The sequence below is a fragment of the Haemorhous mexicanus genome, chromosome 3 (genome assembly GCF_027477595.1).
Source record: "Haemorhous mexicanus isolate bHaeMex1 chromosome 3, bHaeMex1.pri, whole genome shotgun sequence".
Taxonomy (NCBI): Eukaryota; Metazoa; Chordata; class Aves; order Passeriformes; family Fringillidae; genus Haemorhous; species Haemorhous mexicanus.
In genome coordinates, this window is record NC_082343.1 from 72,838,951 (window position 1) to 72,865,582 (window position 26,632).

The following is a 26,632-nucleotide window of genomic DNA, read 5'->3' on the forward strand; positions in this document are numbered from 1 at the left end:
AGACCTTGTGAAAAGAACTAATAGACATGTTTTGTTACAGTGTATTAAGCTTAGTGACCAAAATTCAGGACTGCAACACTGGCAGAAAGTACTCCTTCATGTATTTCTACCAGCAGTGAGAAGCAATAACATAGCCTCAAGACATTAAGACTGTGTGAAATAAGAAAAGACAGAGTCTCGGGATTTAAGTGCTGTCATCTGCTAAACACAAGCTGGAATAATCTGAATCCAGAAATTCATATCTTGCATTCCATTCAAGATAAAATTCCTCTCACTTTTTCACAGACCTTTGTTTTTCAAGGCCAAATTCTTTGAAAATCACTTTACCAGATTCCTGCCCTGCTTTCAGGAAAATGTATCAAATCCCTGTTCCTAGAGCACTCAGCTAGAAGAACTTGCTGCTAGGAGATCACAGGGAAGTAGGAAATTTTCAAATCCAGTAGTTTAAGACTGGTTATCTGTCTTCAATCTTTATTCTAATCTTTTCCTGATTAGAACTGCACTAAGAAAGCTTCTCCACAATAATTATCCCAGTTTACTACACTGGCAACGGTCTCCTTTGTTCATAGTCAATCTTTTGCTGGTAGTCTAGCTTAGCATATCTGCTTAAAGTAACATGAGCTCATCCTGACACCATGCCTACATCCATCATGTGAGCTCCCACTGGAGCAGCTCTTCTGATGAAGATCATTTACCATCACTTTTAGGACACATATAGCTATGCTGACACGTTTGTAAATTACAAAAATATCATTTGCAAGTCCTGGCACAGATAATATTGAAGTGAAAGAAAATACTTAATAACTGCTTTTTTTTTTTTTCCCCTCCATCTGGGCCTGCAACTTTAGGACCTGCTTTTGCAAAATGTTCAGCACGCTCTCAAATTTGTCACACTTATGACAGGTAGCATGGGCACTCTTACAGGTGAGACAAAGAGGAGATGGGACTGACAAACTGAATTGTAACAGGAGGGCTTTCAGCAGAACATACATATTGCTGTCCTCTCTAATTAGGCCAGGTAATAGAAAGATAAATTCTTTCTACACACTGCACAAGATCTGAATTTCCAGCCTCTACTTTCCTGAGTTCTCAGCTCTTCACAGGGAGAGATATTGTGGGAGTTACAATATTGTGATTTTCTGCCTCTGGGTTGTGTCATTACAGGTGGAAGGAGTACTCCCTGCACCCACCACACAGATACTGTTCAGTTACATCTCCTTGTGGTTTTTATCCTGTGTATTCTTCATAATGAACAATGCAATAAACACGGAGTGTTTGCAGTGTTAAATCATGTTCCCAAAGGGAGTAGTTTGTATAACAAGATAAAATTATCACATTATAATAACTAAATATGCATCAGTCTAAAGCATGCTTCAATTAATCATCAAAAGTTTGCACCGCCTCTTTAGATCTTAATTAAGCAGAATGTTTGGAATTTTTTTCCTTTCAAACCCATGTGAAGGAGCTGCAGAAAATTGTTCCTCTTAAACCCAATGAGCAGCAGTTTACACTAATCGATCTTATATGGAGCCATAATTTAAACGGGTGGGGGGAAGTGAAGGAATGCAATGAGTACAATGCAGTAAATCCATCATGAACAGCTCTGTCCCTTTATCTAAGCAAACCAGCATGATCTGTGGTGTTTAGTGCAATGTTCCTAAAATCCCTACAATTCTGGAGTTAAAGCCAGATCAGTTTACTAAGTTTTAGGTTGCAACACTCCACTAATACTGTTTTGAACTGAGATGTAATTTCAATTTTAACTCCAGCTTCAAAAAGTTGGGTGAAACTAAATGCAGCTACAGCTCTGATCCTGCATATTATGATGATTCAACAGCAGGTACTTCAAAACCTTATTTTCCATATTTCCTTGCAAGAAATTCAGTAGGAGATAGTCAACTCTTCTGGCAAGAAAATACCATCTCTCCCAAAGGTGCCCAACCACAGTACTGCTATGCAGAAGGAAGACCAGGAGGATGGAGTGCTTGGGATTGAGATCTCAAGTATGGCACCCGGACTGAGTGAGCCTCTGTGAAACCTGTACCTTGACTGTGGTTGTATCCATGATCTGCTAAAAAAAATATTTTGGAATCCCATCCCTCCTCCATGTCTTCCAGCCAACCAACTCATCTCTGGCATGAGTTTCTTTCCATCACACTATCAGAAGCCATGTTTCTGCACTACTACTTTCCTCTCTTCTTCTCTTTGCTGCATCCTACCCCCTCACGCAGGCAGCTTGGATCTTAGGTTTTTTGGATAGGGAGCTATAATAGCCCATTTACTTTGAGCTGGGAACTGCACTCAATCCACTGGCGTATATATAACTTTAAATATTTTAACTGCTTTCACTATTACTTTCTAATGAAAAGCTGCAAGACTTCCTTTTAAAAGACTTAAGATCTTAACTTGACTTGAGCATCTGCAGCAATAACAGTAAGGGCTCACTGTTTCCACTGGGACCTGCCAGGATTTCAGAATTGGATAATTCCAAGTTACTCTCCTGCTGCTCCTGAAATCCCAGATCGCCATTGAAGAAAACCAAGTAGCATGTCTTCAGATTTTTCATCCCCAAGTAGTTCCTAAGTTGTTGATCCCAAGCAAGGCAGAAAGAAGCACCATTACAGTCAATTTTCTTACACCTGAAATGCTTTACCAAATTAATCTCAAACTAAAAAAGGTGAAGCAACAAAACTCCTGAGACATTGCTGCAGATCCCCTTGTGATATCACCTTAAGCACTGATCCCCTAAGCAGATGGGGCATGTGACAAACTTAGGGTACAAAAAGCACCTTAAAAAAGTCACTACCAGAGGAAGATTAAAATATTGGCCTGACAATAGAAAGCTTGCTGCAGCCATTGCTATGGAAATATCAGAGCCTCTACAATGCATTTCCTTTTAAGGACCAGTCTCTTCAAGTTCACTACTCTGCCAATAAAGCAAAATGTCCCAGCCCCTTTTGAAAAGTCATTTTGGGGAACCACGGCCTGCCTATGTTTTCTATGCATGAGCTGAGGCACGTTCTTATGCATAGTTCAGAAGGGACTGAATTCACAACACAAAAGCTGGCATTTAGGCAGGTTTTAAACATGCAAACAAAAAAAGCACCTATTTCAGCTAACAGAGAGGGAACTCCCTGTATACTTGAATACATGCTATTAAGGTGCATACATGGACTTTATAATTTTCTTTTTAGCACAAAGGAAACACTTGGCCCTCCACAGAGAGCAAAAGACATCAACAGCGGGCTAGATAGGGCAGGCATCCTGGCAACCACTGGCATTTAAAAACCCAGGCAGTAATAACCCTACAATCATTGGAAATTTGATGATGTTTCAAACTGAAAACAAGAGAAATAATTTGAAGAGTAGTGACTAGAGGATTTGTTGCAGTGGTCTTTACCAGAGGGAAAAACCTACAGTCAGAGAAATTGTAACGCTGTTCAGCAACCTTCAGATATCTTCTGAAGAGGGATCCAGAGCACATTAAAATGAGCACAGAGCACAGAAGAATACTGAAGAGGGATCCAGAGCACAGTAAAATGGAAGTCTCCTCCATATACAGACCTAACTAGATCTGATAATGTGGTCTTTACTTAAGGAAAACTGCTACTCAGTTTTGCCTAGAATCAAACTTCTTGCTACTGTAGTCATAGATCCAATTAGTCAGTGAATTTTGACAGATGATCTTGCAATTCATTTTTAGTAGCCTGCTAAATATCATTTAAAACATCATTTATGCTTCCAAATTCTTCCAATGCAATTTAAATATTGAGAGATGTTACAGCAGGCTGTTCCAGAATGTTTGTAGGGCAGGAACTCTGCTTATTCCCATATGTTGCACAAAGTTACTCATCTGCACTTGTATTTACAAAATCTCCTATAAATTTTAATTCTAAAGCAATGCTAAACCATAACACAGAAAATTACTGATTTCTTTCTATAAAATAACTAAATACTTACTTTAGTATTTGAATCTGATATTTCTTTGCCAGCCTAGGTCACAGGCTGATTTTACAAGTCAGCTCAGGAAATGCTTCTCCTTTAAGACATTTTGCCTCATCAGATACCATTCCTCCAGCCTAGTCCTCCTTCACCTTCACAAGTTTCTGATAACTTCTGGTACAACTCCAGCCATAATTCAGAAACTAATATTATGTTGAGACACTCATCTGTGGGTTGTGGGATCTACATCCCTTTTCCTTCTCCAAATGTACTCAGTATCTTGCAAAAACCTTGGGGGAGAGCATTATTTCCCCCTTGTACCTTTTTCCCCCGTGGAAAGCTCAGTCCACTGCATGACATCATGCTTTCTGCCTCCCCTTCTCCTGTGTCCCTTGGCAGTGACCTCCTCTCGCAGCACAGCATCGCAGGAAGCTTGTTTGGGATGCTCAGAGCAGCCAGCACACTCTGTGCATCACTTGTACACAGAAGGAAGCAGGAAAGGGAAGGATTTTGTCGACCATCATGCTCAAAGGACAGACCAACCAGCAGCTGTACCCCCCACCAAGGCATTGCCATGGGGATCACGAGATAAAACAAATCAAAGAGCACGCAAAGAAATGGGAAAACTGAGACACCATAGCCTCCAGCAGGTGCCAGGGGAAGGAGGCAGCTTGTTCTCACCCGCATTGAAAGAATTTTTTGCATTCTTCTTTGACTATTCTTGATTTCAGCCTTCCTTCATCCCAGCTAACAAGAGTTGTCCGGGCTTGCCTGAGCAAAAGGGCAGAGTCACCCTAAGTGCTCTCTCCAATTTACTCTGTCATTAAAGGCTGCAGAATAACAGAAGGTTTGCACACTACATACTAAGGCCATATACCCCACACAACTGGGGTGAGATTTATAGTTCTGGGTCATCCCAGGCTATTGCATTTCTGTTCCTCGCTATTTCTATGGGATTTTTAAAATGGGAAAAAACCCAACCAAACAAACAAGCAAATTGAAAAAAAAAAAAACCCAACAGCCTTCTTTACATTGCTGTGCAGGAAATAAGAACCTTCTAACAGCAAGCAGAATTAATCTTAGGATCACTTTGTTGCAATAGGTTGTACTCAAGACTAACCCTGAAGATCACTCAGAATCGGCAGCCAGGTCTAAACGTAGTTGCCAACCAGCTGGGCAAGATGGACTCTTACTAGCCACAAGGAGACTCCTACAGCAGCTCTCTGAAGGCTGCATTGACTACTCATATGCTTCTAGATGCAGGTTGGATGGCTGACGCTGACTTACAAAGTGATGTTTGATTTGGGCACTGTTCCAGTGTGGTCTATGTGCCTGGTGCTGCAGATCAGGGGAGTGCTCTCGCAGATAGCCTCCACATCTGAGTAACTTGCATTCTCCTGGTGGAGGCTTCCCGTGACTGGATTTAGCATCCCCCACTAACACACCATAACCTGAGTCTGTAGATACTCAGTGCACCACACAGGGCCCATGTAACCTTCTTTGGGTTTAATTATGAGGGACAGCAAGGAGAGCGTGCCTTTATTGGAGCTGTTTCTATTTGGTTAGTAGCACCCTAATGCTTTCCAGAATCATACAAGCAAATTGGGACCTAACATTTCATTTGATTAAAACAGAAATCTGAACAGCTTGAAGATAAAATTTTAGTCAGACTGCTCAAAATTATTTGGTTTTCAAATTTAAAAAAAAACCCAAACAGAAAAGAAAAATAGACCACCAAAACAAAAACCACTTTACTGCAAAATAGGCACGAGGGGAAAAAAAGGTAATTTTGTTAACTCTTCAAGCTTTTAGCCTGGTCATACAAAATATGAATGCTAGCAGGACACTTGTTCAAAGCTTTCCAGCATGCTCAAGGAAAACCTAGTCTGCTGAAATCTTCAATGACAGCTTCCTAGACAGCTTAGGATCAGCACTCCTTCCTCCTTTTTTTCAAAGTGATAGCTGTTTCTGACAAAGAATCGTATTTGCCTTCCTAGAAATCCTGCTTCCCTTGGTTTCCTGACTGTATCTTTTCTACCTCTGCAATTGCTATGTCAGTGCACTTTGCAGAGTATCCTTCTTGTTTCTCTTGAGGTTTGTGAGCATCCCCCATGCTCTGCTCTCCCTTCCTCTTACCTGTATTGAATCTTATCAGCAAAACTATTCAACTAATAATTCAATGGATGTGCTTATCCTCTTCAGACCATTACACTCCTGCCCAAATGAATACCTCAGCCTGTCTCTCTGACACCTCTTTACTCATGCTGACCCTTCTGCTCAAGATCAATACAGCAAGAATTAAAGTCTTAATAATTTCTCCCTGAGTGCTCACTCCACATTATTCGCTCAATAAGGATGGACTGCACCATTTTTCCCGTCCTTCAGGTTCATGATTTAGGTATCATTTTCACCCGTGGGCACTCCCTTTTGAGCTGTAGTGAAGTCTTGTAGATTTTTCTACTGTACAATATCTAAAAGCTTTTCTCACCATTCACAAACTCTGGACACATCCTAATTCTTAGCCTCCCAGTCACTACAGTGCATCACTACCTGATGTTCTCTCTGGCCTGTAATATAGCTTGGCCCTCTGTGTGTCCACACCAAACATGCTGCAAAGATCCCTTTTTCTGCCCAGCATTTTAACCTTGAAACTTGCTCTTGGCCTCTTTCTGTCTCTCCCTCCTGTCCCCTTACTTCATTTATCCACTCAAACATGGATAAATGCTTTTGTGGCAGGTCAGTCATAGCCTGGCTGTCCCCCATGCTGAAAATGTCAACCTTCACCTTATTAATTAACAATGTGAGTCTAATCATTTGCCTGCTCAACTCAAAGAAGCACCTTTGTGCTGCTGCCAAAGTCATACCCCCTATGCTTGCGAGGGACTCCAAGAAAACATCCCCAGAGTTACTCTTGTCTGGCCTTGTATCACTCTGAAGTTTTCTGCTTTGATGTAGTGCCCACAAAACGGTGTCAAAGTGCAGTGCCAAGACCACTGCCTTGCACACTGGCTCTCCTGGAGCCTTTGTACTCCCTTTCCTACCAGTTGCTTCTTGCCAGGCTCTTCAGGGTGATCATGGCTAGGGCACCTACACCCTAAGATAAAACAAAACCATTACTACCCATCCTTGCTGCAAATCCCACAAAGGGGGTGATTCTCCTCCCCCTCCAATCCTCCCAAGCTTTGGTCTCTAAAACAAAGATGAGATAAATACATTCATCTGCTCAGAAGTCATGGTAATCTAGTGCTCATTACCGATAATGGGATAAAGTCAGAGGAGGCAGAGATTATGCATTCATATCTCCTGTGCAGATACAACAACATTATTCATTGTTAAAGAATTAATTAAAAACCTAAAGGTGGGAAAGACTTACGAAAAGCTCTCTCTAAACATTAGAGGTACATTTGAACACAGGATCATATGTTGTAGGTGGACAGGCAAAGAACAGAAGGCAGTTGACTTGGCCAAGATTCCCTTGTGTCCACTTAACTACTGTTGCAGTAATTTGTTTTTCTACTTCATAGTTCAATCTCCTCCTGCTTATTTGGTGTCATAAAAATCCAGCAACTCTGGCAATTTGCACAATGCATGCTATAGCCTTGTGTTCACATACCACAAATTCAGCATTCTGGATTCATTCGTGACTCAGATTGGAGGGGAAAATAGCTTGGGATGGCACAAGCCCTTGATTAAAGCTTTAGGGCCAAATCAACAACAGCTGAGGATCCAGCCCATATGGCCTGAGATCTTTAGCTCTGTAAAGGCTGCAGGAATGGGCCCAAATAGCAAATTTGCTATTTAATTAGCAAATACCTTATAAAATAGATTGAAAGTCTTTGGCAAGGAGCACGTATTGAGTAATATTTGAAAATTATTCATAGCACATTATATATACTTCTTTAGAGATAAAACTCAATGGCATAACAATAATTTAGGAGGGGAAATTGTAGTCTATTACATGACCAACAACAGCAAACACTTTCTGGGATCAATCAGTATTTTACAGCTACCTTTAGACAATGTTACAAAGGGCAGAGGTGACATATGACCTGATCCTACAAGAAGTTCTGCCTCTGCAGAAGCACCCTGGCACCTGCTGGCATCTCTTTGGCCCTGTGTATGGAGAGATGATGTTCTTGGGTAGGAGTTGCATGTCACCCTATATTCCTCAATGCCTTGGTCACGCAAGAACAACAACAACACCACCCAGGGACATCCACGGAAGCAGGACTCAGCCTGCTCCTATCTGGATTCACCAATTTTCACACCATGTGGAGCAGTAAACAATAACACAACAATTAATCACCCTGGTGTAGCTGTAAGAGCTCTTTCCACAGATTACAGTAAGCAGCATGCAGAGGGGAATAAATAATTTTTCATGCAAACTCTGAGGAATGGCATGTTAGAAAACCACTCCTGATAAAAATCTAATGAAAATGTAAAACGTCTCAGTGCAGTCTCCTGGGTAGAGTCAAAATCATATTAAACCCTTGAGAGACAGCGGTCAGGGATTTCAATAGGAATCAAGAGACAGTTTTCCCAGTATGAGCTTGTTAACCTGATATAAAGACATGATACTGATTTGATGGCTTTGTCTCTTTCACTGTTTCCTTCATGCAGCCTATTTTTAATTTAATAATCTTCCATTAATTTAGTTAAAGGCTTTATTCACGAGAACAATTTTTTTTTTCTAAAAGCAAATACTGTTAAAGTGCTGAGAGCATAATCCAGCATGAGGAGTGTCACAAGCAATGCAAGTTTGATGTCATTACTTTTGCAGGAGTTTTTCAAGAATACTAAAGTGATTAAAGCCACTCTCCCATCCATTTTTAAAGTACCCTGTGACTGGATTTTAATAATTTTGAAATCAGCCCTCTTGCTAAGACACTGGGATTCAGTAATCTCAGAACGTTGTCAATAACAGTAACCATTTTTACATGTTCATTAGGATTTACCTGCTGGTGGCTTTATGAAAGGTGGTGGAATTAATGGGACAATAATAGGTACATTCCCATGATCCTTCGACCCTGCTGGTGAGTCTGATAGTCCATTTCCTGTGGCAAGCCCTGGGTAGCTTGGGTTTATATTGTACGGTGAAATAACACTGTCCTCAGGTAATTTTGGTTTTGGCAAAGAATTTTCTGAAAAACACAAAGAACACATTGTACAGTATGACACATAAATTTCTTAAATAGCCCTACATACTTTCACCAATCTCTTCATTAAATTACTTACCCTAATACAAGAATAGTGCACAAAAATCCAAGGTATTTTCCCTTTTAAAGAAATTGATACTTTCCAGTAATCTTCAGAAGTGCTCCATTCTTTTTTCAAAATCAAACTCACACTTTCTTTTTGCAGAAGGTAAAAGATGGGATTATTTTATCATGTATAGCCTTAGTATGCCTGATTTAGTCAATGGCATCCTATTCTTGTACTTCGTTTCTACTGTTTGCATGGTGATCACACTCGGCTTGCTGTGATTTCACCAGTACAAGGAGCATGAACTGAAGAATAAAAGAATTCCTATTCTCTATAAATAATATGAGAAGTAATAATAAAAGGAATTTAAAGAAAGGAACAAAATATTGAAATCACAGCAAAGCATGCATAAAGTGATGACAGCTATTATTCTAATTCTTTAATCCCAAATCACCTCTGTATTCTTATTTCTAAGAATTTCTCTAATATCTCCCAGCCATGGGACTCCCTCTTTTCCCATCTCTCAGAACAAGAAATATGCGTTATCCCCTCCCAAAAACTGCATACGCCAAAAATTTCTACCTGTCACAGGCATTCAACATCTATGGTATATAAAATATGATTTGTATCATGTGCCTGTTAAAAAAGTATTTCACAAATTTGATCAAGCATAGACTGGAGCCAGTAATCATTTAGTAAAATATATATTTATTAAAACAGAAATAAATTAATTGCATTACTACACAGGCACAAGTTTCTTCAAAGGTAGCTTAACAACATAACGTTTTCAATGAAAAATAAATATTGATCACCAGTGTTGTTATAGTACCAACAAGCTGCAAACATTCAATTTTAACACAATTAGGTTGTTTCCCCTTACCTCTAATTTCTTCCCCTTTTTTCTAGCCACCTGTCCCTCAGCACTGGTCTCTCTGGTGTCACTGCAACACTCACTGAATACAGTGCTGCTGCTGGCTATCAGAAAGAAAACCCAGACACTGCTGTCCACAAACACAGTGAAAAGTAGCGCTCCAAGTGGGTAAAAGCTGCTGGAATCTCCTCTCTTTACCTCACCTTTGAGGAACTCCTGTTGGATAAGTCAAGATGCAGCAATTTTCTACTCTTCTCCTTACCCCAATGACAAGCCCCTATCCATTCCCTGCGACTGAGGAGTCAGAAGGCAAGAACTGAATGACCAAACAAACCAACAGGCTCTCATCCTTTACATTTTGAACCCCAAAGATTCAGCCATGTCTCAAATAAATTTCATCCACGGAAAATTTCTAACACAGTGCAGAAGACAGTATAGTACAAACATAGATGAGAAGCTTTTTGTGAACATTCACACTTGTTCCTACATGTGTGAATATTCCAGTTTAAAATCTTTCAATATTTTAAAAAGTTGTAGGCCAACCAGCCTTAGTATAGGTAGCCAAAGGATTCCTTAAGGCCACCCTGCTAAGAAAGTACTCCTTCCTTTCTCCAGTTGTGAGTAGTTTATTGATACCACAGACACATGGCTTTCAATTGACACATGAAAGACATTATTGGTGAAGATATATATCAATATATAACAACATATCAATACACCAACAGCAAATTTGTTAAGTGACTTTCTTCATAGCCTATCAGCTTCCCTGTGCCACAAGGTACTCTCAGGTCTTTTTATGCAAAGCAACCAAGACAGAAGCAGCAGAACATGCTTCACAATCAATCAGACAGGTTGAGCTATTAATCCTTCTTTACATGAGCACAGAAACATGAAGTCTCGTTACCTTTGAGAACAGAAATGTGCTGGCGGCTTTCCCCATCTGCTGAGTAGTTTCTGAATTCAATATCTTCTCCATCTTTCAGTTCTACCTTATCATAACCATACCAGCCAAGAAGCTCATTCATAGTGTTTTCAGCAAAGTTCTGAAAGAGAAAAATTACCTACTTATTTATGTAATCAATAACCATTTGGAAGGAAGGGAGGACTGCATAAATCGAACCATATCTGTGCTACATGAGGAAGTGTCAGGTTTGGCCCACCTCCTCAAAGACTAATGTTCATTTCATAACTCAAGTGCATAAAGTGAAACGCATTTAAATCTCCAACTGGCACATGTAATTATGACAGAGACTCATACGTCTGTAATTTAAAGAAAATGAAAAGGAGAGTTATTTATGACTTTTGCTCAGACATTCAATGTCAGAAATATTTTAACACACATTCCTCACGCAAACTTGTCTGTGTTGCCATAAAATATTTAAGACTGCAGCAAGAGAATAACAGAAAACCAAGATTTTTTTTCCAGTCAGCAGTTAATCAATCTTACTGCGTTACAGTCTTTTCAGCTGGAGCAGGTCACTGACACAATTACAGTTCCTTGAGGTGCCCATGAACCAAATCAAATAAAATCACAGCAGACCTTTTTTTCCCAGTTATAAGCCCTTGCATAGTCAAAGCACCTAAAGATTCTTCACTGTGAAAGCATTCTACCATCATTTTTCATACAAATGTTTCTTATATTTGTTTAAGAAAACCTTTCTCAATTTTGCCATATTTATTTTCAAACCAATTTCCAAGTGGCTCAGTGGTTACATTTTATGTTTGTATGGAAATGTAAAGTATGGAACATGACTGTCATAGCCCTCAATTTCTATTAAAAATATGTCCTCTAGGTCATAAGGCAAAAATATTTCTGTAGAAAATGCTCATTACTGGGCCAGGAGATTTAGTGGAGTAGGTTAAAAAATCTGCAGCCAGGCAACAAAGCTTTCTGAAACCAAATAGCGCCACAGAGCTCCACAGCTTATGGATTTAGGAAACTACCAAAGGAAACCAGCTAACAAATTATTGCAATGCAAAGATCAGTTTAAAGTAGTATGACAACTATAAGTTGAAACAAAAAAGCCACACACAGAGCCTTTCTATTTGGTTTTTACAATTTTTTTCAATTTTTTTTTTTTTATTAACACTCTTCTAGAACAAATTCCAAACTTCATATTCCTCCAAGATCTTGACATCTAAATTAATGCTCTGATAAGCACTGCCTCCCAGGACTCTGGCAAAGGAATAAGGAGAATACAACACCAATTCAAAACAAATGGTGAATGTCAAATTTGCAGGTTGCCAGATTTTGTCTAGTAACTGCTCTAGCTTAATTTTTGAGTGGGAGAAAGTCTAATGATAGAACACAGCAATTCTCCAGTCATTTAAACAAATAAATAAAATTAATCAGATGATAATTGCCTTTGAATTCAAAGCTACAGCAGGCGCTGTGTCCCAGAACCTCGGAGCGCTGCGCTGCTCCTGGCTCATTCATCACACCAGATTACATAGGTGTTCCTGTCACTCAAGGAGCACTGTAAAGCAGCTATAAGCAATAAACACAAGCAATTTGTACTCTTCCAAGATTATCATCTGTGCAATTATGCTACAAACACATTTCAGGAAAAGAAAACCCAAAACAAAACCCCAGAGCAGACTCCTAAAGCACACATTTCCTTTGGTTTTTTCCCCTATGCATTTTCACCTTACCATCTGATGGAAGTCACAATTCTGTGGCTGTCCTGTGCAGCCCAAGATTGCTGGAAAATATTCCATCATCCCACCTCTGCTTCTAGACTCAGCATTATAAGTATAATATGTGAATTATGCCACTGCTACAGTTTTCAATGGGTACAATGCAGTGCAAATGTGGCTAACAACTACCTAAATCAATTGAATGATGCAGTGTTGTGTTTTAAATACTAGCAAAATTTAAAATTTTTCTAAAAGTTGTTTTTCATTGGGTTTTTTTGTTTGGTTTTTTTTGTTTTTTTAGCTTTTTAGAAAACTTTTCTCTTAGCATTAAAGAGGCCCAATGCACTAAGCCTGTTTGTAACCCAGGGGAAACAAATAACAAAATGACCTGGACCTGAGGAGTCAAATCTCACCACTGCAGCTCACCCAAAATGACCTGAAAGGGCCCATGGAGGCCCAAAGGCAAGATCTGCCAGCTTCCCTTGCTTTGCTAAATTTCAACTATGGAAACACAGCCCTAGAGACTAATCTAGCAAGGTAGAGACCAATAGACAAAGTCTTACCAATTTAAACCCCATGCAACCAAATTAATTGAGTAGCTCTAAATTTGCCTCCTGTGGATGCTTTGTGTTTTATTTGCACTGCTGATCAACTCAGACAATGAATAATTTCTAATTACTTGTCAAGGAATACATAAGCAAGGTTGTACATATGTTTGTTTTTTCCTGAAAATTCATACATGCATCTGTCCCTTTCAAATGTAGTCAAAATGACGGTTGGGTTTGTAATGGCACGAAATTTAAGTACCTTTCACATCTCATTTAAACTATCCATGATAAGTGATGCACCAAAATGAACACTCATAGTGACAAAAAATACATCGGATTTCAAAATCATTCATCATAGAGAGGTGAGCCTTTTATAAATAGTAAATCAAGGGGGTCTTTTCTACTAACTTCAGTGGGAGTACAATGAGGTTGCATGCCAGCAATAACAAAAGTAAGCACCTTTTTACACTGGTTTCCCAAAAAGAGTGGCTTGGACTTAAAAAAAAAAAAAAAGGAAGAAAACAATTAAGCCATTCTCCTTCATAATTTATGTTACCTACTCCAACGATGCAAGTCACCCTTAATACCATTCTCTCAGTGACTAACAGCCAGAGCTCCATTACACCACACTCTATTCACAGCAAATGGAAAGCATGACCCCATCCTCAGCAAGCTGAGTGTCAAACCTGAGAAGTGTATTTTTCCACACTGACTCTATTGCATAGATGGGTATCCAAAGAACAACATCACCTCCCCTCAGTCTCCTGACTACACCACCCATTTGCAGAGATGTCTAACACCCTGATAATTATGCTAAGATCACGGTGAAGCCACTGCCCTTAAGCTGACCACTATTAATTCATTGTTTTCATGTATTTACCCTTCTTCCATTTCAATGACAGACACAAAACACATGGATTCAAGACATGGTAACAAGATGGGATTTGTAAAGACCAGTGTGGTGGCAATAGTCAATACACAAATGATTGGGTAATTTTTCTCTGTGTGAATGTAGGGAAGGGGCAAAGAAGAAAAAGAAAAAAATAAGAGAGACAAAGACCAGTTCTTGGTGAGGCTAAGGAAAGGAAGAAAGCATATTAATACACAACCTGTACATGCAGAGCAGAACATCTCTGAAAGATACACAAGTGTCAAAGGCTTAGTGAAAGGAAGGGTGATAACTGTAACACTGAGGCTTGAGAAAAGCAAGAATGTGGACTCAATATTGAAGCAGGAAAGCAGAAACAGCAATGATCAAGCAGGCTAGACAGGAGCCAGAGGAATTGCAAGATCATAGACCTGCCAAAGACCAGGGAGGAGATGCGAAGGCAGGTGTGGATGACCAATGGAAGATGTGCAAGGAGCTGCAATTCAAAGCTTTGGCAGCAACAAGACAGCAGCGGCATTAAGGTAGCCCGTGCTTACTTTCAGACTCATTCCCCAAAAGGATGTGGAGTGTCTGCAGGATGAGGCTGCCACCCCACTCCCACAGCTGTGCCAAAGGGCTGGGATGATGTGACAGACTAGTGTAGAGAGAAAACTTTACTCATAATCATTAAAATCTCAGGTCAGCAATCACACTGCTAAGCTGGGACCCTTAGATCCACTCAGCCCAAAAGGAGCCCCCCTGCAGGGACACACAGATTTCATTGCAAATGTACAGCACAGAGCCTAACTTCAGCCAGGTGTGGAGGCAATGCTCAGTCCCCTGTGCAAAAACAGAGACCGAGCCCTGGTGCCACCCACAGTGCGGGTCAGCATCAGAGCTGAGAAGAAAACCACAGAAATCCTGTCCCACATCCTTCTGTGCTCATTCTGCCACGCCATGCACCAAGCACACAAGCTTTTGAGACCACAGTCAAAACACCAGTCCCCTCTGCAGCTGCCAGTGCACCCAGGCAGTTGGTTAACATCCCACAGGAGCCAAACCTCCTGCTCTTCCCTAGCTGACAGAGCACCATTGCAGCTGCTGACTGCCCAAGCATTCACTACGGCTGTGGCATAACCAGCTCATGCCTGCCAAAGAAACCGGCCCGAAAACGCTCCGGGGGCCCCAGTCACACACCACAGCCAAAGCCCTTCCTTCCCAAAGGATGGCAATCCAGCTTTTGCCCACTGCTAAGTCCCAAAGCACTTATCACCACTGTGGGGCAATGTGCAATTTGCGTGTTTTAACTGTATGATTTCTCTACTCTTGTACTACACAGAAACACCTTCCCTCCTGAAGAGCCAGGATAACTGACTGTCATGCTCATTGGCATTTCTACTTGAATTTGCTCCCTATTCCCCTGAAAGATGAAGAAGAGTGTGTTGACTCACTAGACTGTAGTTTCCCTCCTTTCTGAGTCTGACTTATATGCTAGGCAGTAAAAATATAATCACATTTATTCCCACTTTAGGATTCATTTCATCGTAACAATACACCTACAGTTTGATTTTTTACATTACAACGCATCATTTCCCCAAGTCTTTGCTAATTAATACATTCTCAATCTATGCCATGCATGTCTTTCCAGCTCAGATCTCTTGACTTTCCTTCTCTGTGAACCCTATTCACAGGGGACAAGGCCTGGCTTCACCGAATGAGGCCTGGCAAACATGGAGGCAGGAAACACTGGGGAGCATGAGTCTGTCAGACTCATTTTCTTCTAGGTTTTACTGCTGTTGAATGTTTATTTCAGATCTGGGAGGAAGCATAGTGGCTCCACTCCATTTCCTTGCCTGCATAACCCACTCAGTTCAGAGCCCCACAAATTCACTTTTCACTTTCACTGCATCAAGGAAATAAAAATGTTTTTAGGGGCACTATACAAACTTGGATCTTTTTTCCCAGCCCTCACATTCTTTGCTTGTTTATGTTGCCGCCATACTGAATTCTGTGATTAGAGCTTTACACTATCAGAAAGCCAATTCCATTATGCTTTACTTTCCTTTGTCCTCCCATGTACGTTTGGTTCTGTATAACCCACCTTGTTTGGGGAAGCACTACTTCTGCAGTGCCCTGCCATGTGAGGCTCCCTGTGCAGACAGGCAACCCCTCTGCAGCCATCCCACAAAACTTCCATGCATACTCCACAGAAAAACCTTGGTCTCCTGAAATAACGCAATTGATAAAGTCTGTCTGCTTTTCCACTTTCCCAAAGATATATTTTGCTTTTCAGGAGAGAAGGGAGGAGTTTCCTTGGAACCTTCCGAGAGCTCTGAGCAAACTGGCTCGCTCCAGGCGCAGGGCTGCTACGCCTGCTTCACCACTTTCCTCCTTCTGACAGTAGTACTTTCAAATGCCAAATAGGGACTATTTAAACACTAAACTGAAAGATATTCTGATGAGTTTACCATTAAATGATAACAGATGGGGCTGCCCTAAGCTCTAGGCACCAGGAACAAAGCCCAATTTTAGATACAAATTAGTTTTTGAGAATATTTATGGACAGCAAACTCCTTGGGCACACGGAGCAGCCCTGTGAAATTACAACGCAAATTAATTGCTTACCTTTCAACTGCTAGAGACACATGGATACATCGCCTCATCCGTGCAAGAGAACTTCCAGTGCAATTCAGTACTGGATGTAACCTCACCTCACAGCATTGCAGAGCACCTAGCTATTCCTCCTGAGAAGCACTGCTTCCTGACAGCAGGATGGCAAATGGAAATAGGGTGAGGGGAGATGGATGGGGGATCCACCACCGTGCCTAGACAAGTGCCTTCATCAATTTAACTTTTACAGATACTTTGGTCTTAAAAGAGTAGTGGGTTCCCAGATGACAACAGGTTTGGATCTATGAGGTGTTCTGTTATTCACCAGCAAGTGAAAATGGCACCAAATTGAATTTCAGAATAAGCATCTGCTTTTCCTCCAGAGCATGAGGTGAATGCTACCTCTGGAAGAAAAACTGGAAAGTCTCATCTGAAGGAAGAAGGAGGACAAAAGAAAAAACAACTAGAAAATATAAAAGAGTGGCTGTAAAGGTCACAGTGTAACAAAACAGTTTCTCGTGAATATAGTTTTCATTGAAACATAATATCAGAAAACTGTGCAGAGTCATGTACTTTTTGCACACAACATTGTATCAAATTAAAATTTGTTATAACCATCGTGTACATTAGGTAAGCGATAACAAAAACGTAACTCAATATCTGGCATAAGGAAAGAGCGAGCAACCTGAATATCCATCCAGTCATGCTAAAACCAAGCTGTGACACTACTGTTGGAAAACACTAAAGCAAGCAGTTAGGTGTTGTGATCCTTCTCGAGTAAATATCTGACGGTATCAAACAGCAAATCTCAAAGGAAGTCTCTGTGATGAGGTAATATTATTGCTCATTCATAGTGCCTTGAATTTACTGTACTTAAAATAGACACTTGTACCAATGGCCTTTTTATTATCCAAAGGGGGGGAAAAAGAAATCACATATACACCAGTCCTTTTTCTTTTTGCTAGCAAAGGGAGGCAATCTGATCCAACGTGGGCTGAAACCTGAGTAGGTCACTGTACACCATGATAAAATTCCCTAACCCCTGAGCCAAATTTCCCTGAGGGGGCCCTCCTACTTCTCCTTTACTTTCCAAGCTGACTTTTCCATTCCCTCTCTCGTCTTTTCCTCCCCTTCATCTCTTTCATTTCCCCTACCTTAAAGCCTTGATATCTGATCTGCTGCTGATACTCAGGTTACAGTTTTTACAGCTTAGGCTGTCTATTGCTGTATACATTCCTTTCTTTCTGCTCTGCTGTGATTACTTACCAGAGCTTATTTTACACTGGTCCAGATGAAAGCAGTTCAGATGAAGGGAAACAGCCAGCCTGTTTGAACATTACAGATACAAACCTACACAAGGGCACATTGTGCTCCCTCTGTCATTTCACTGCAAACATTTTGCACACTGTAACCAATTTGTTACATGATTGTGTTCCCCGGGTTTATTAAGAACAACTAGACGTCAGTTCATCAGTAAAGAAAAAGGGTAAACGATCACCACAGGATTTTAACTTTCTCAACCAGTCAAAAATTCAAACTACTTTTTCCTCACCCCTCTTTTTCCCTTCTTACATGATAGCAGCCAACAGCCCTACTAAAAATGAATAGCACATATAGCATAGTTTATGCTGAAAGGTGGGCTATGGAAGGTTCTGCCATCAGCTGTCTCACTCTCAACAAGAAATTACATGGGTTCAAAATGTCCTTTCTACACACCTTTAGTTTTTAAGTCAGCTGAAATATTGAGGTTCCTTGACCTTAAGCAGTTAGCCATGATTAAAAAAGAGAAACTCTCTACATGAAGGTTAATGCCAGTGCTTAATACCAAAGCATTAGTTTAAAATTGTGTAATTTTTCTCCTTCACACAATGTTGTTTTTGTTTCTTCCTCACCCTTTCAGACAAACATCTGTTATACTGTAGAAGAACAACTATCTCCCAAACCGCTGAGTGTGCCTGCAGCCAAAGTAAACAAAACAAACCCAGAGGATCCAGCACAGTCAGCCTTTATATCCAGCCAGGATAACATTTCACATGTTTTGATTAAAATTAGCTAATTTGTAATTCTAGAACCTATGAAACTTAAAAGCTGCAATCCATATAGATCGCATTAGGCGATGCTCTGAGGGGCCAATGCCCTGTACTACAGACCTCTGCAGTCCTCAAAACTATGTGGGATTACAATGAGCAGTGACTCTTCAGTGGCTGCACAGAGCCCTCTCCGAAAATAGGATGTGTCACATATCTCACAAAGAAAGATCCCGCTCCTCTGGACTTGAAGCTACTACAGTTTGTTTCCAAAGAGATGCACCAACACACTATGTTCTTCGTGCCCCTAGTACTACTCTTGTCCACATTTACACTTGAAGTGCACACAGAACCGTGTACACGCTCATTACATAGGCAGCAAGAACAAGAACGCCTGCCTTGGGCAGGAAAGGGCACCTAACCGAAATTAGTGGTGTGCAAAAGAGGGGACAGGGGAGGGGACGGCGCATTCCCGTTTAATTTTATATGGGGAGATCAATGTTCCGGAAAGCAAAGATATTTTCACTAGGCATCATGCATATTTATACACTCGCCTATATAGTATACATACTATGTGAACGAGTGACATTTTCCAGGCAGTCTTCCACTTATAATCAGCCTTTTAATAAACGACATACTCAAATTAAATCTCAGCAGCTTTATCTCGTAGCCAGACTATGCTGTTTTAGTCACTTTATCAGCGCATTTAACAACAAGTTCAGCTAAAGTCTAGCAATACATTGTTACCAACTTTGGGGAATTAGAGACATCAAACAGGCAGGGAACAGACATAAAAAACAGGCGCAGAAAATAGGACCGGTCTAGCCTGGAACAGCGACCTAATGATAAAAGAAGTTCCAAAATAGCGGGTTTGTGCCATCGCAGCCATCCCAACATCTGGAGCGGCCGCCAGAGCACAGCTGGAGTGGCACCGGTTCCTATCAAGCAGGACAGCCCTCCGCGCGGTAAATACACTTCCATCAAAAGCAGCCTTTGGACAAGCCACCTTCCAGCGACACCTCTGAGCTGCTGCGAACCGCGGAGCCGGGCGGTGCAGCAGAGGAGGAGGCGAAAGGGGCAAGGGGAGAAAAGGGGTCTCCGCGCTCAAGTGCCAGACTGATGCACGGCTCAGACCGCAACGTTTCACTTTGACAATTTAATTACACAGTTGCAGCTGGCGACTGAAAAAAGGACAGAAATACAGTGTTTAAAAGAGATCCCTTTCTTTCCTAACTTTAAGGGCTTCGCAGCTACCTGAGGGGATGGCTATAGAAAGAAAGAGGGAAAAAAAAAAAAAGGCTCATCATTGGCACCCGAGGAGCTTAAAAGCCCAACGAGAGAGTTATTTTTAAAAAATAAATAAAGCTGGTCAATGAAAAGGATTTGCAGCCTGTGAATTCGTCTCTGTTTGCAGCCCAGGAGGCGGAGTTGAGACACATTCAGTGCATCCTACAAAAAAAAAAAATGACAAGAGATCCTTTCTTATTTCATCTCCATGCTCGGAGGCGAGGGGTGCGGGGGGAGACCCCGCTCCCGTCCCCATCACAGGCACCTACCTTCATCTCCTCGTTGATCTCCCGCTTCACCGGGTGAGCCGGCTTCCTGCTCCTTTTATTTTCGGGAGGTCTCCCTTCTTTCTCCATTTCTGCCATTTTTTGCGCCTACTTGGTGGTGGTGGTGGTGGAGATGAAATGGCTGCTGGTGCTCTGGGGGGGCCGGGAGGGGCGCGGGGGGGCGGCGGCGGCGGCTCTCAGTGGTGGCAGGCGGCGCCGCGGAGGGCCCGGGGGGAGCGCGGCGGCGGCGGCGGCGGCGGCGGGCGGGCGGGGGGCGCGGGCGGGCAGGGGCGCGGGTGCCCCGGCGAGTCAGCCATCTTCTGCCTCGCCGCCGGCCCGCATGGGAGCGGCGGGGCGGGCGGGCGGGAGGCAGCGCGGAGCGAGCCGGCCCCGCGCCTGCTGTGGCGCTGCTGGCGGGCTGCCGCGGAGGGGGCGGCGGAGGGAAGGGGGAGGCCGGCCCCGGACCGCCGGCGGGCGGGGCTTGCCGGCACCGAATCGGCCGCCGCTGCCCGCCATGGGAGCCGGGGAGGGGGGAGGCGCCGAGCACCGGGCGGAGCGCGGCGGAGAGGAGGGGGCGGTGCGCACCCGCCCCCGCCCACAGCCCGGGATGGGGAGGGGGGCCGGTGCCCCCTACGAACACCAAGGGGTCCACCCGGTCTGTGCCCCCAACGCAGCCAACCCGACCCGACCCGCTCCGACCCGTCCCGTCCCGTCCCGACGGCTCCTGTCCCGTCCGCTCACGTCCCGTCCCGTCCCTGCCGCTTTCAGCCGAGGCTCTTCCCCGATCACTCCTGGTTTTCCCTTTATCTGCGGCGGGGAGGTGCGGATGAATGGTTTGGTGGGACGCGCTTCAGCGAGGAGGTGCCGGATTACAGCACACACTGTGGGCGATACATTGATTATTCCTAGGCTCTGCTTTCCCGCTTTCCCTGGCAGTCCCTGATTACCCGATACAACACATTACGGCACGGGGGTGTCCATTGTTCCGATAGTCAAAATTGCAATCGTACGGGGTTTCTCATTACGACTGCGGTGCACCTTAAAATGATACGGTTTTCTATAAAAACACCCAAACCCACAGTCGAGAGATGAACTGTGTTCCGTGTGGGCATGAGTAGGCTCCCCATAAAAATCTCTGTTTAGCCTGTCAAAAACAAGTTCGGTTTGTGTGCAACAATGTTTAATTTACGTTCTCTGTTTCCGAAGCTTCAAATCACAGGCACTTTTTAGCATGAAAAGTTGAGCACAACTTTGTTCGTTTCGTTACTAAAATGAGCCTTGCCTGCCTGCCTGTCAGAGCGATTTCTAGAGACACGGGGCACATTTCTCCCCCATGACTTTGAGAATAAGAAACGGGGATTTTGCACAGTCTCAGCTGTTAGAGCATCGAGCATCAAAAGATGAGATAGCAACCAGACTGAACCTATAAAATCCTAGAGCACATCCGCAGTGGTAGGGTCACGGCCGCTGCGAGGCGAAGGTGCTGCCACTCCCCTCGCTGCCTGAAAGAATCAGGCAGATGTTGGAAAAAACCCAGCTCTGATCGTTTGTTTTTCCCAAAGCAGCAGGACCTCGCAGAGACCCTCGAGAAGGCTCTGCTGACAGCAAAGAGTTGCAGGAGTTCAGCCGCAGCAGGACTCGTGCTATGGGCTTGGTCCGTTCCGCACACCCCAGGAACACAAGGTCTGGGCTCAAACCCACCAAGCAGCAAGCATGAGAAAGAAACAAGGTTTATTTTTTTCTTGCTTGTAGTATTATAAAATACAGTGGTTTCTCAAACTTGTGGAAACTAACTTGACTAAAGGTAACCTTCGAAGGACAGTGCTTAGTAGGGAGGTTTCCCTCCTCCTGTGCCCCACCACCACCACCAACCTCACCTCTATGTTTTGCTTACCATATTCTATTACAAACAAATGGGTACAGTTAAGCTCTCATTAAGTACAGGAGATATTCCTAGAATCTCAGTGTATTCTTTCACACAATAAGAATAAGACAGACAGCACAAGGGAAAGTTGCTTTTAAACACAAACTCACATGACTGACTCTTTGAGACCTTTGGCTGGAAAAGGCCAGTCAACCTCAGATGACTATTGTGCTTCAAACAGCCACCACCTTGCTGATACAGTGTCATTCTAAGGAAAAGGACAAAACTAGTTCTTGTATTAGACATACGGCTAGTTTCTCTGTAGAGTGGATGGAAGAGTTTTAAGGAAAACCTTAAAATTTCTTGCTAAACATAGTATTGCCTCAAATGGTTCTTGTTCAGTGAAACATCAGAGGACTGCTTCTCAACACCTACTATGTGTATTGTAATAAAGCCCTGACACTGTTTCATTAAGCACTGCATAAATTTAACAGGTTCGAGTTGACAATCTGACAAAAAGATTAATCTCAAACTCCCAGCATAAACAGAACTTCCTTTAATGTTGGAAGGTACTGTACAGAAGGTATTTGCAAGCCTAGGTGATGTGACTACAGCAGGTTACAGAAAGTAGACCAGAATGAATTTTCTTCAGGATCAAGTCTGTCATTCCAGTTTTCCTGACTAGCATCTGAAGGTTTGGCTGCAAACTGAAGCACTTCCCACCCCTTTTGCTACCAGTTCTGAATGCTGATTCTCACTTCTTGATCACCAAAAGTAACGACATTCAGCTGGGGTTTTTTCACAGTATTTTTCTGCATACTTTTGAATGGAGATGTGAACTTATTTCTCCTGACAGTAGGCTCGATTTCTCAGCTACTTCTGGTAAGCTCTTTAAAAAGAACCTCCAGTCCCCCAGTACCTTGTCAACCACCAGATGAAAGCCACAGTCTTAAAGCATACCCTGTTTATTCCAGTATTTAACGTAGGACTGGGACGCATACAAAAGTTCTACCTCTCTGTGTCCTAATAATAATATCTCCATCTCACAGCAGGTTATTTCCGCAACTGTCACTATTCCTACTTTTCTAGAGTTGTTATTACCTTTATGTATTGCATATTATTACACTGCATATTCTTGGGAAGTTGTTCTTCTAGTGGCAGCATATGGAGGACCATCAACTGTCAACACAGAAGTTCATGAATTTAGAGTGCTCAGACGTTATCTGACACACATTGGAGGTACCAAAATAAGTTTTGGAAACCATCTAGTTATTCCACTTGTTACTAAGTGTGAGGGAATGACTAACAAAAAGGAACACTTTCAGGTTTTAGTGGTAACTCGTGAATTCATAAGGGGAGGCAGAATATCAGAATCTATGGAAGCCACACATTTGTCAGCCATACAATGGCATTGATCTGAACATCTCCAAAAAGTTATGAGAAAATAAATCTGCTATTTACATTACAGACACCCTAACATTAAACACATTTACTGAACTGTGGCAGCACCATATATTTTTTGTATAAAAACCTGTATTTTTGGTAAAGAATCCTGTTTCTGTAGTTCTCAAGATGGATTCTGCAAGCATCTGAAACAGGTGAATGAAGGTGACATATTGGATCAATAGAACTGCTCAGACTTATTTCAGGAGATAGAGATACTGGGGTATGTGGTATCAGTAAGCAGTCTGCAGCCAAAGATGAAACCCCGATCGTGTGAGAATCAGTGAAGATTTTACTCCTGAGTTTAATGAGACCAAATTCCTTGTGAAATTTCAAAGGTGTTTTAAAATCAGTCTATTAGAGAGTGTGCTCTAACTACCGTGCAGTAGAGAAAGTCTCTTGCTATCATAATGGTTCAAGGGTTTGAGGCTGGTTGGCTTTTCAGTCACTTTTAAAACTGGGAAGAAACTATGGGATTCTGCCTTCTGGTGGTCTCTAAGCCGTGGCAAGGACCTGAGCTTTTCCTTCCATTGCTCAAGCACATGCTCTACACCCAATGTTTTACCAAGCTCCTTATTTTTGTTCTATCACAGATTTGTTTCCAGCTCTGAATTTGCACTTGGGTGTTTTGCAACCACAGTAATTTGGACTTCTGAAAAATAAGAATCATTCATAAAATTACATGCGGAAATGAGTTGCCAAAAATAAATCACCCCGGGTTTAATTTATATTCTATTGCTCATAGTCCTATTTATTAATGTTTAAATGTTTTAAAAGGGGACCTATCCACATACCAGAGCTGCTTTTCAAGTAACACAAAAGAAACACTTTGCTCCAAGTTCTTTATTTTGGCCTTTATTAATGCAAAAGTCTCTTTAATATTATTAATGAGCTGTTTCTTCTTGGTTTTTTCCTGCTGGGGAGGACGAGATAAACAAGCAGGCCTGATTTTTCCAGCTGCTAAATATGTAAGCAGCACGACGGCTTTAAAGCAAAAGGTTTTTAGAAGGCAACAGCAACAAAGCAACAATCGAGCGGTGCTCTGGGGGCATCTGGAAACAACGTGCCGGTTTTCAGAGGCAAAATCGGGACAAGTGGGACCATCCCCGGAGTGGCGGCGCTGCCCGGCGGGAGGCGGGGGCGGCGGGCGGGCGGAGGGGCCGTGGCCCCGCCGGCCCCGGCCCGAGGAGCAGCATCCCCGCCCGGCGGCTGCGGCGAGAGCTCCCCCTCCTGTCCCGCTCCTTCCCGGCGCGGTGGGAAACGCATCATGGAGCCTCGGACACCGAAACGTGTTTAAGCACCAGTCTGCGTGCGATTATGCACGTATAAACCCACACGTCCACCCACACACGCAGGGGGAAAGCTGAAGGTAAAAAGGGAGGCAGTTGTCTATTTTTTTTTTTCCCCCCAAGTAACAGACCCAGACGACGCAGGCCAAAGTAAAGGTGAGGCTCGTAACTGGGTTCTCTTAATATTGCTGATAATTTGCCTTATTATTCCCTGCTTGCCAAGGTGTTGTCAGCTCTCCATCAGGTTGCTTGGTAATGCCAGTCACCGTGGAAAACATATGTCTATGCAGTCTTTCACCTGTATCCGAGGGGAAGCCATAATAAACAGCAATTTAAATTCAGGTATTTGGTTTGCTGAAGTGTTTAATTAAACAAAGAAATTCATTATGTGAGTTCACAGAAAAGTTCCATTACGTTGGTTTATTTTTTTTTTTTGTTTGACTTGAAGTGGAAATGTTCCTCTGACTTTTTGTTTGGCACGCTAAGATGATAGATTATTTATGCCATCAGAAGTAAATAAATGCAGTGAAAAATTAAAATATTGGCTCTCAATATATTTTTTTAATAAGTAGACAGTCATTTTCGTAAATGTGGAAAACATATATATGAGCTTCTCTTTTGCTTCAGTTCCACCCAAACCCCACTTCCACTTCAGTGATGTTTTTTCGCCCATACCTTGGAGAAGGGGTACATTCCACTCGTTCCTGAGCTTGGACGAACGCCCACAGCATTACTCGTACACAGTAGTGTCTGTAGATTCCTTTCTGCTGTGGATACTAATCTCAATCCAGAGCTTCCTCAGACGATTAGAGGCGGTTCTGCAAAATGTCAAGAGGTAGCTTTTGCGACGCAGACTCAGTATGGCAGTTGAAATGGGAGTAGTGGTGGCTTTCCAAATACAAAGGTCTGGAAATGTTTGGAGATATTTTAATATTGATAAATTTTTCTTTTTTTCTTTTTTTTTTTTTTGGTGCTGCTTTAGGGTATCAGTGTCAAATCTGTATGAATTAATGGCAAGACAGTGCCTTAACACCATTAATGCTTTTTGAAACTTCTGGAAAAAAGGGAGAAACTTTATTTACATTATTAAATTATTAATAAAAATTGCTCTTTTGGCCTGAATCCTCACATAATTTGATAAACATAAAGAAAAGTTAACTTCTTTCTATGATTCTTTGTTAAATGCTTCTAAGCATCCTGTTAAAATCCTTTTTGTTTCTTGTTTATTTTCTCATGTTCCTTATAACAAAAGTAAGCAAGGACAAGTCTTTAGCACAAGAGAACACCCATGCTATTAAAAATCAATCAATATTAAACCTTTTTATAAGGTAGCAATGCATTAAAAAACAAATTAGTAAAAATATGTCCCGGACACCAGTATTGACTGTGGGGAAAAATCTTTATCATCTGTCTACTGCTACACTCTGCCTATCCACTCTGGTTATCCAGTGACTCTTCTGTGATGCTTTCATATTGAATACAATGCTAAAAATCAGGTAGAGAAAAATAAAGGACCTATGGATGAGCAAAAAACTTAGACACATTATACCAGATTTGAACTTGGCTGTGACAATCTATGGGTTCGCAGCTTCATCACAGCTAAGGTCTGTACCTCAGAAAGAAATGAATCTTTTAAAAAGAGATTTTGTGAATTTTTGAAGTTTCATTTGGTCCAAAATGGTGCTCTACTTGGTCTGTCACACAGGTTGGTAGGAGCAAATACTAAGCCCTACTTTCTTGAGGGTTCCGTCTTTCATTGGGGCTGACACCTAAAATGC

At 42.2% G+C, this 26,632-nt stretch overlaps 1 protein-coding gene across 2 annotated transcripts in view; it reads right to left on the reverse strand.

Moving 5' to 3' along the window:
• SOBP (sine oculis binding protein homolog) overlaps positions 1-20,429 on the reverse strand; it is a 111,023-nt gene extending 90,594 nt beyond the window's left edge. For both annotated transcript variants that reach the window (XM_059842339.1, XM_059842338.1), the window contains exons 1-3: positions 20,262-20,429; positions 10,920-11,058; positions 8,898-9,083 (exon numbers count right to left, since the gene is read on the reverse strand). In XM_059842339.1, the coding sequence (XP_059698322.1) occupies positions 8,898-9,083; positions 10,920-11,058; positions 20,262-20,357 (421 nt within the window). In that variant the 5' untranslated portion in view covers positions 20,358-20,429. The remainder of the gene's footprint in view (positions 1-8,897; positions 9,084-10,919; positions 11,059-20,261) is intronic.
• Between the last annotated feature and the right edge of the window lie 6,203 nt (positions 20,430-26,632).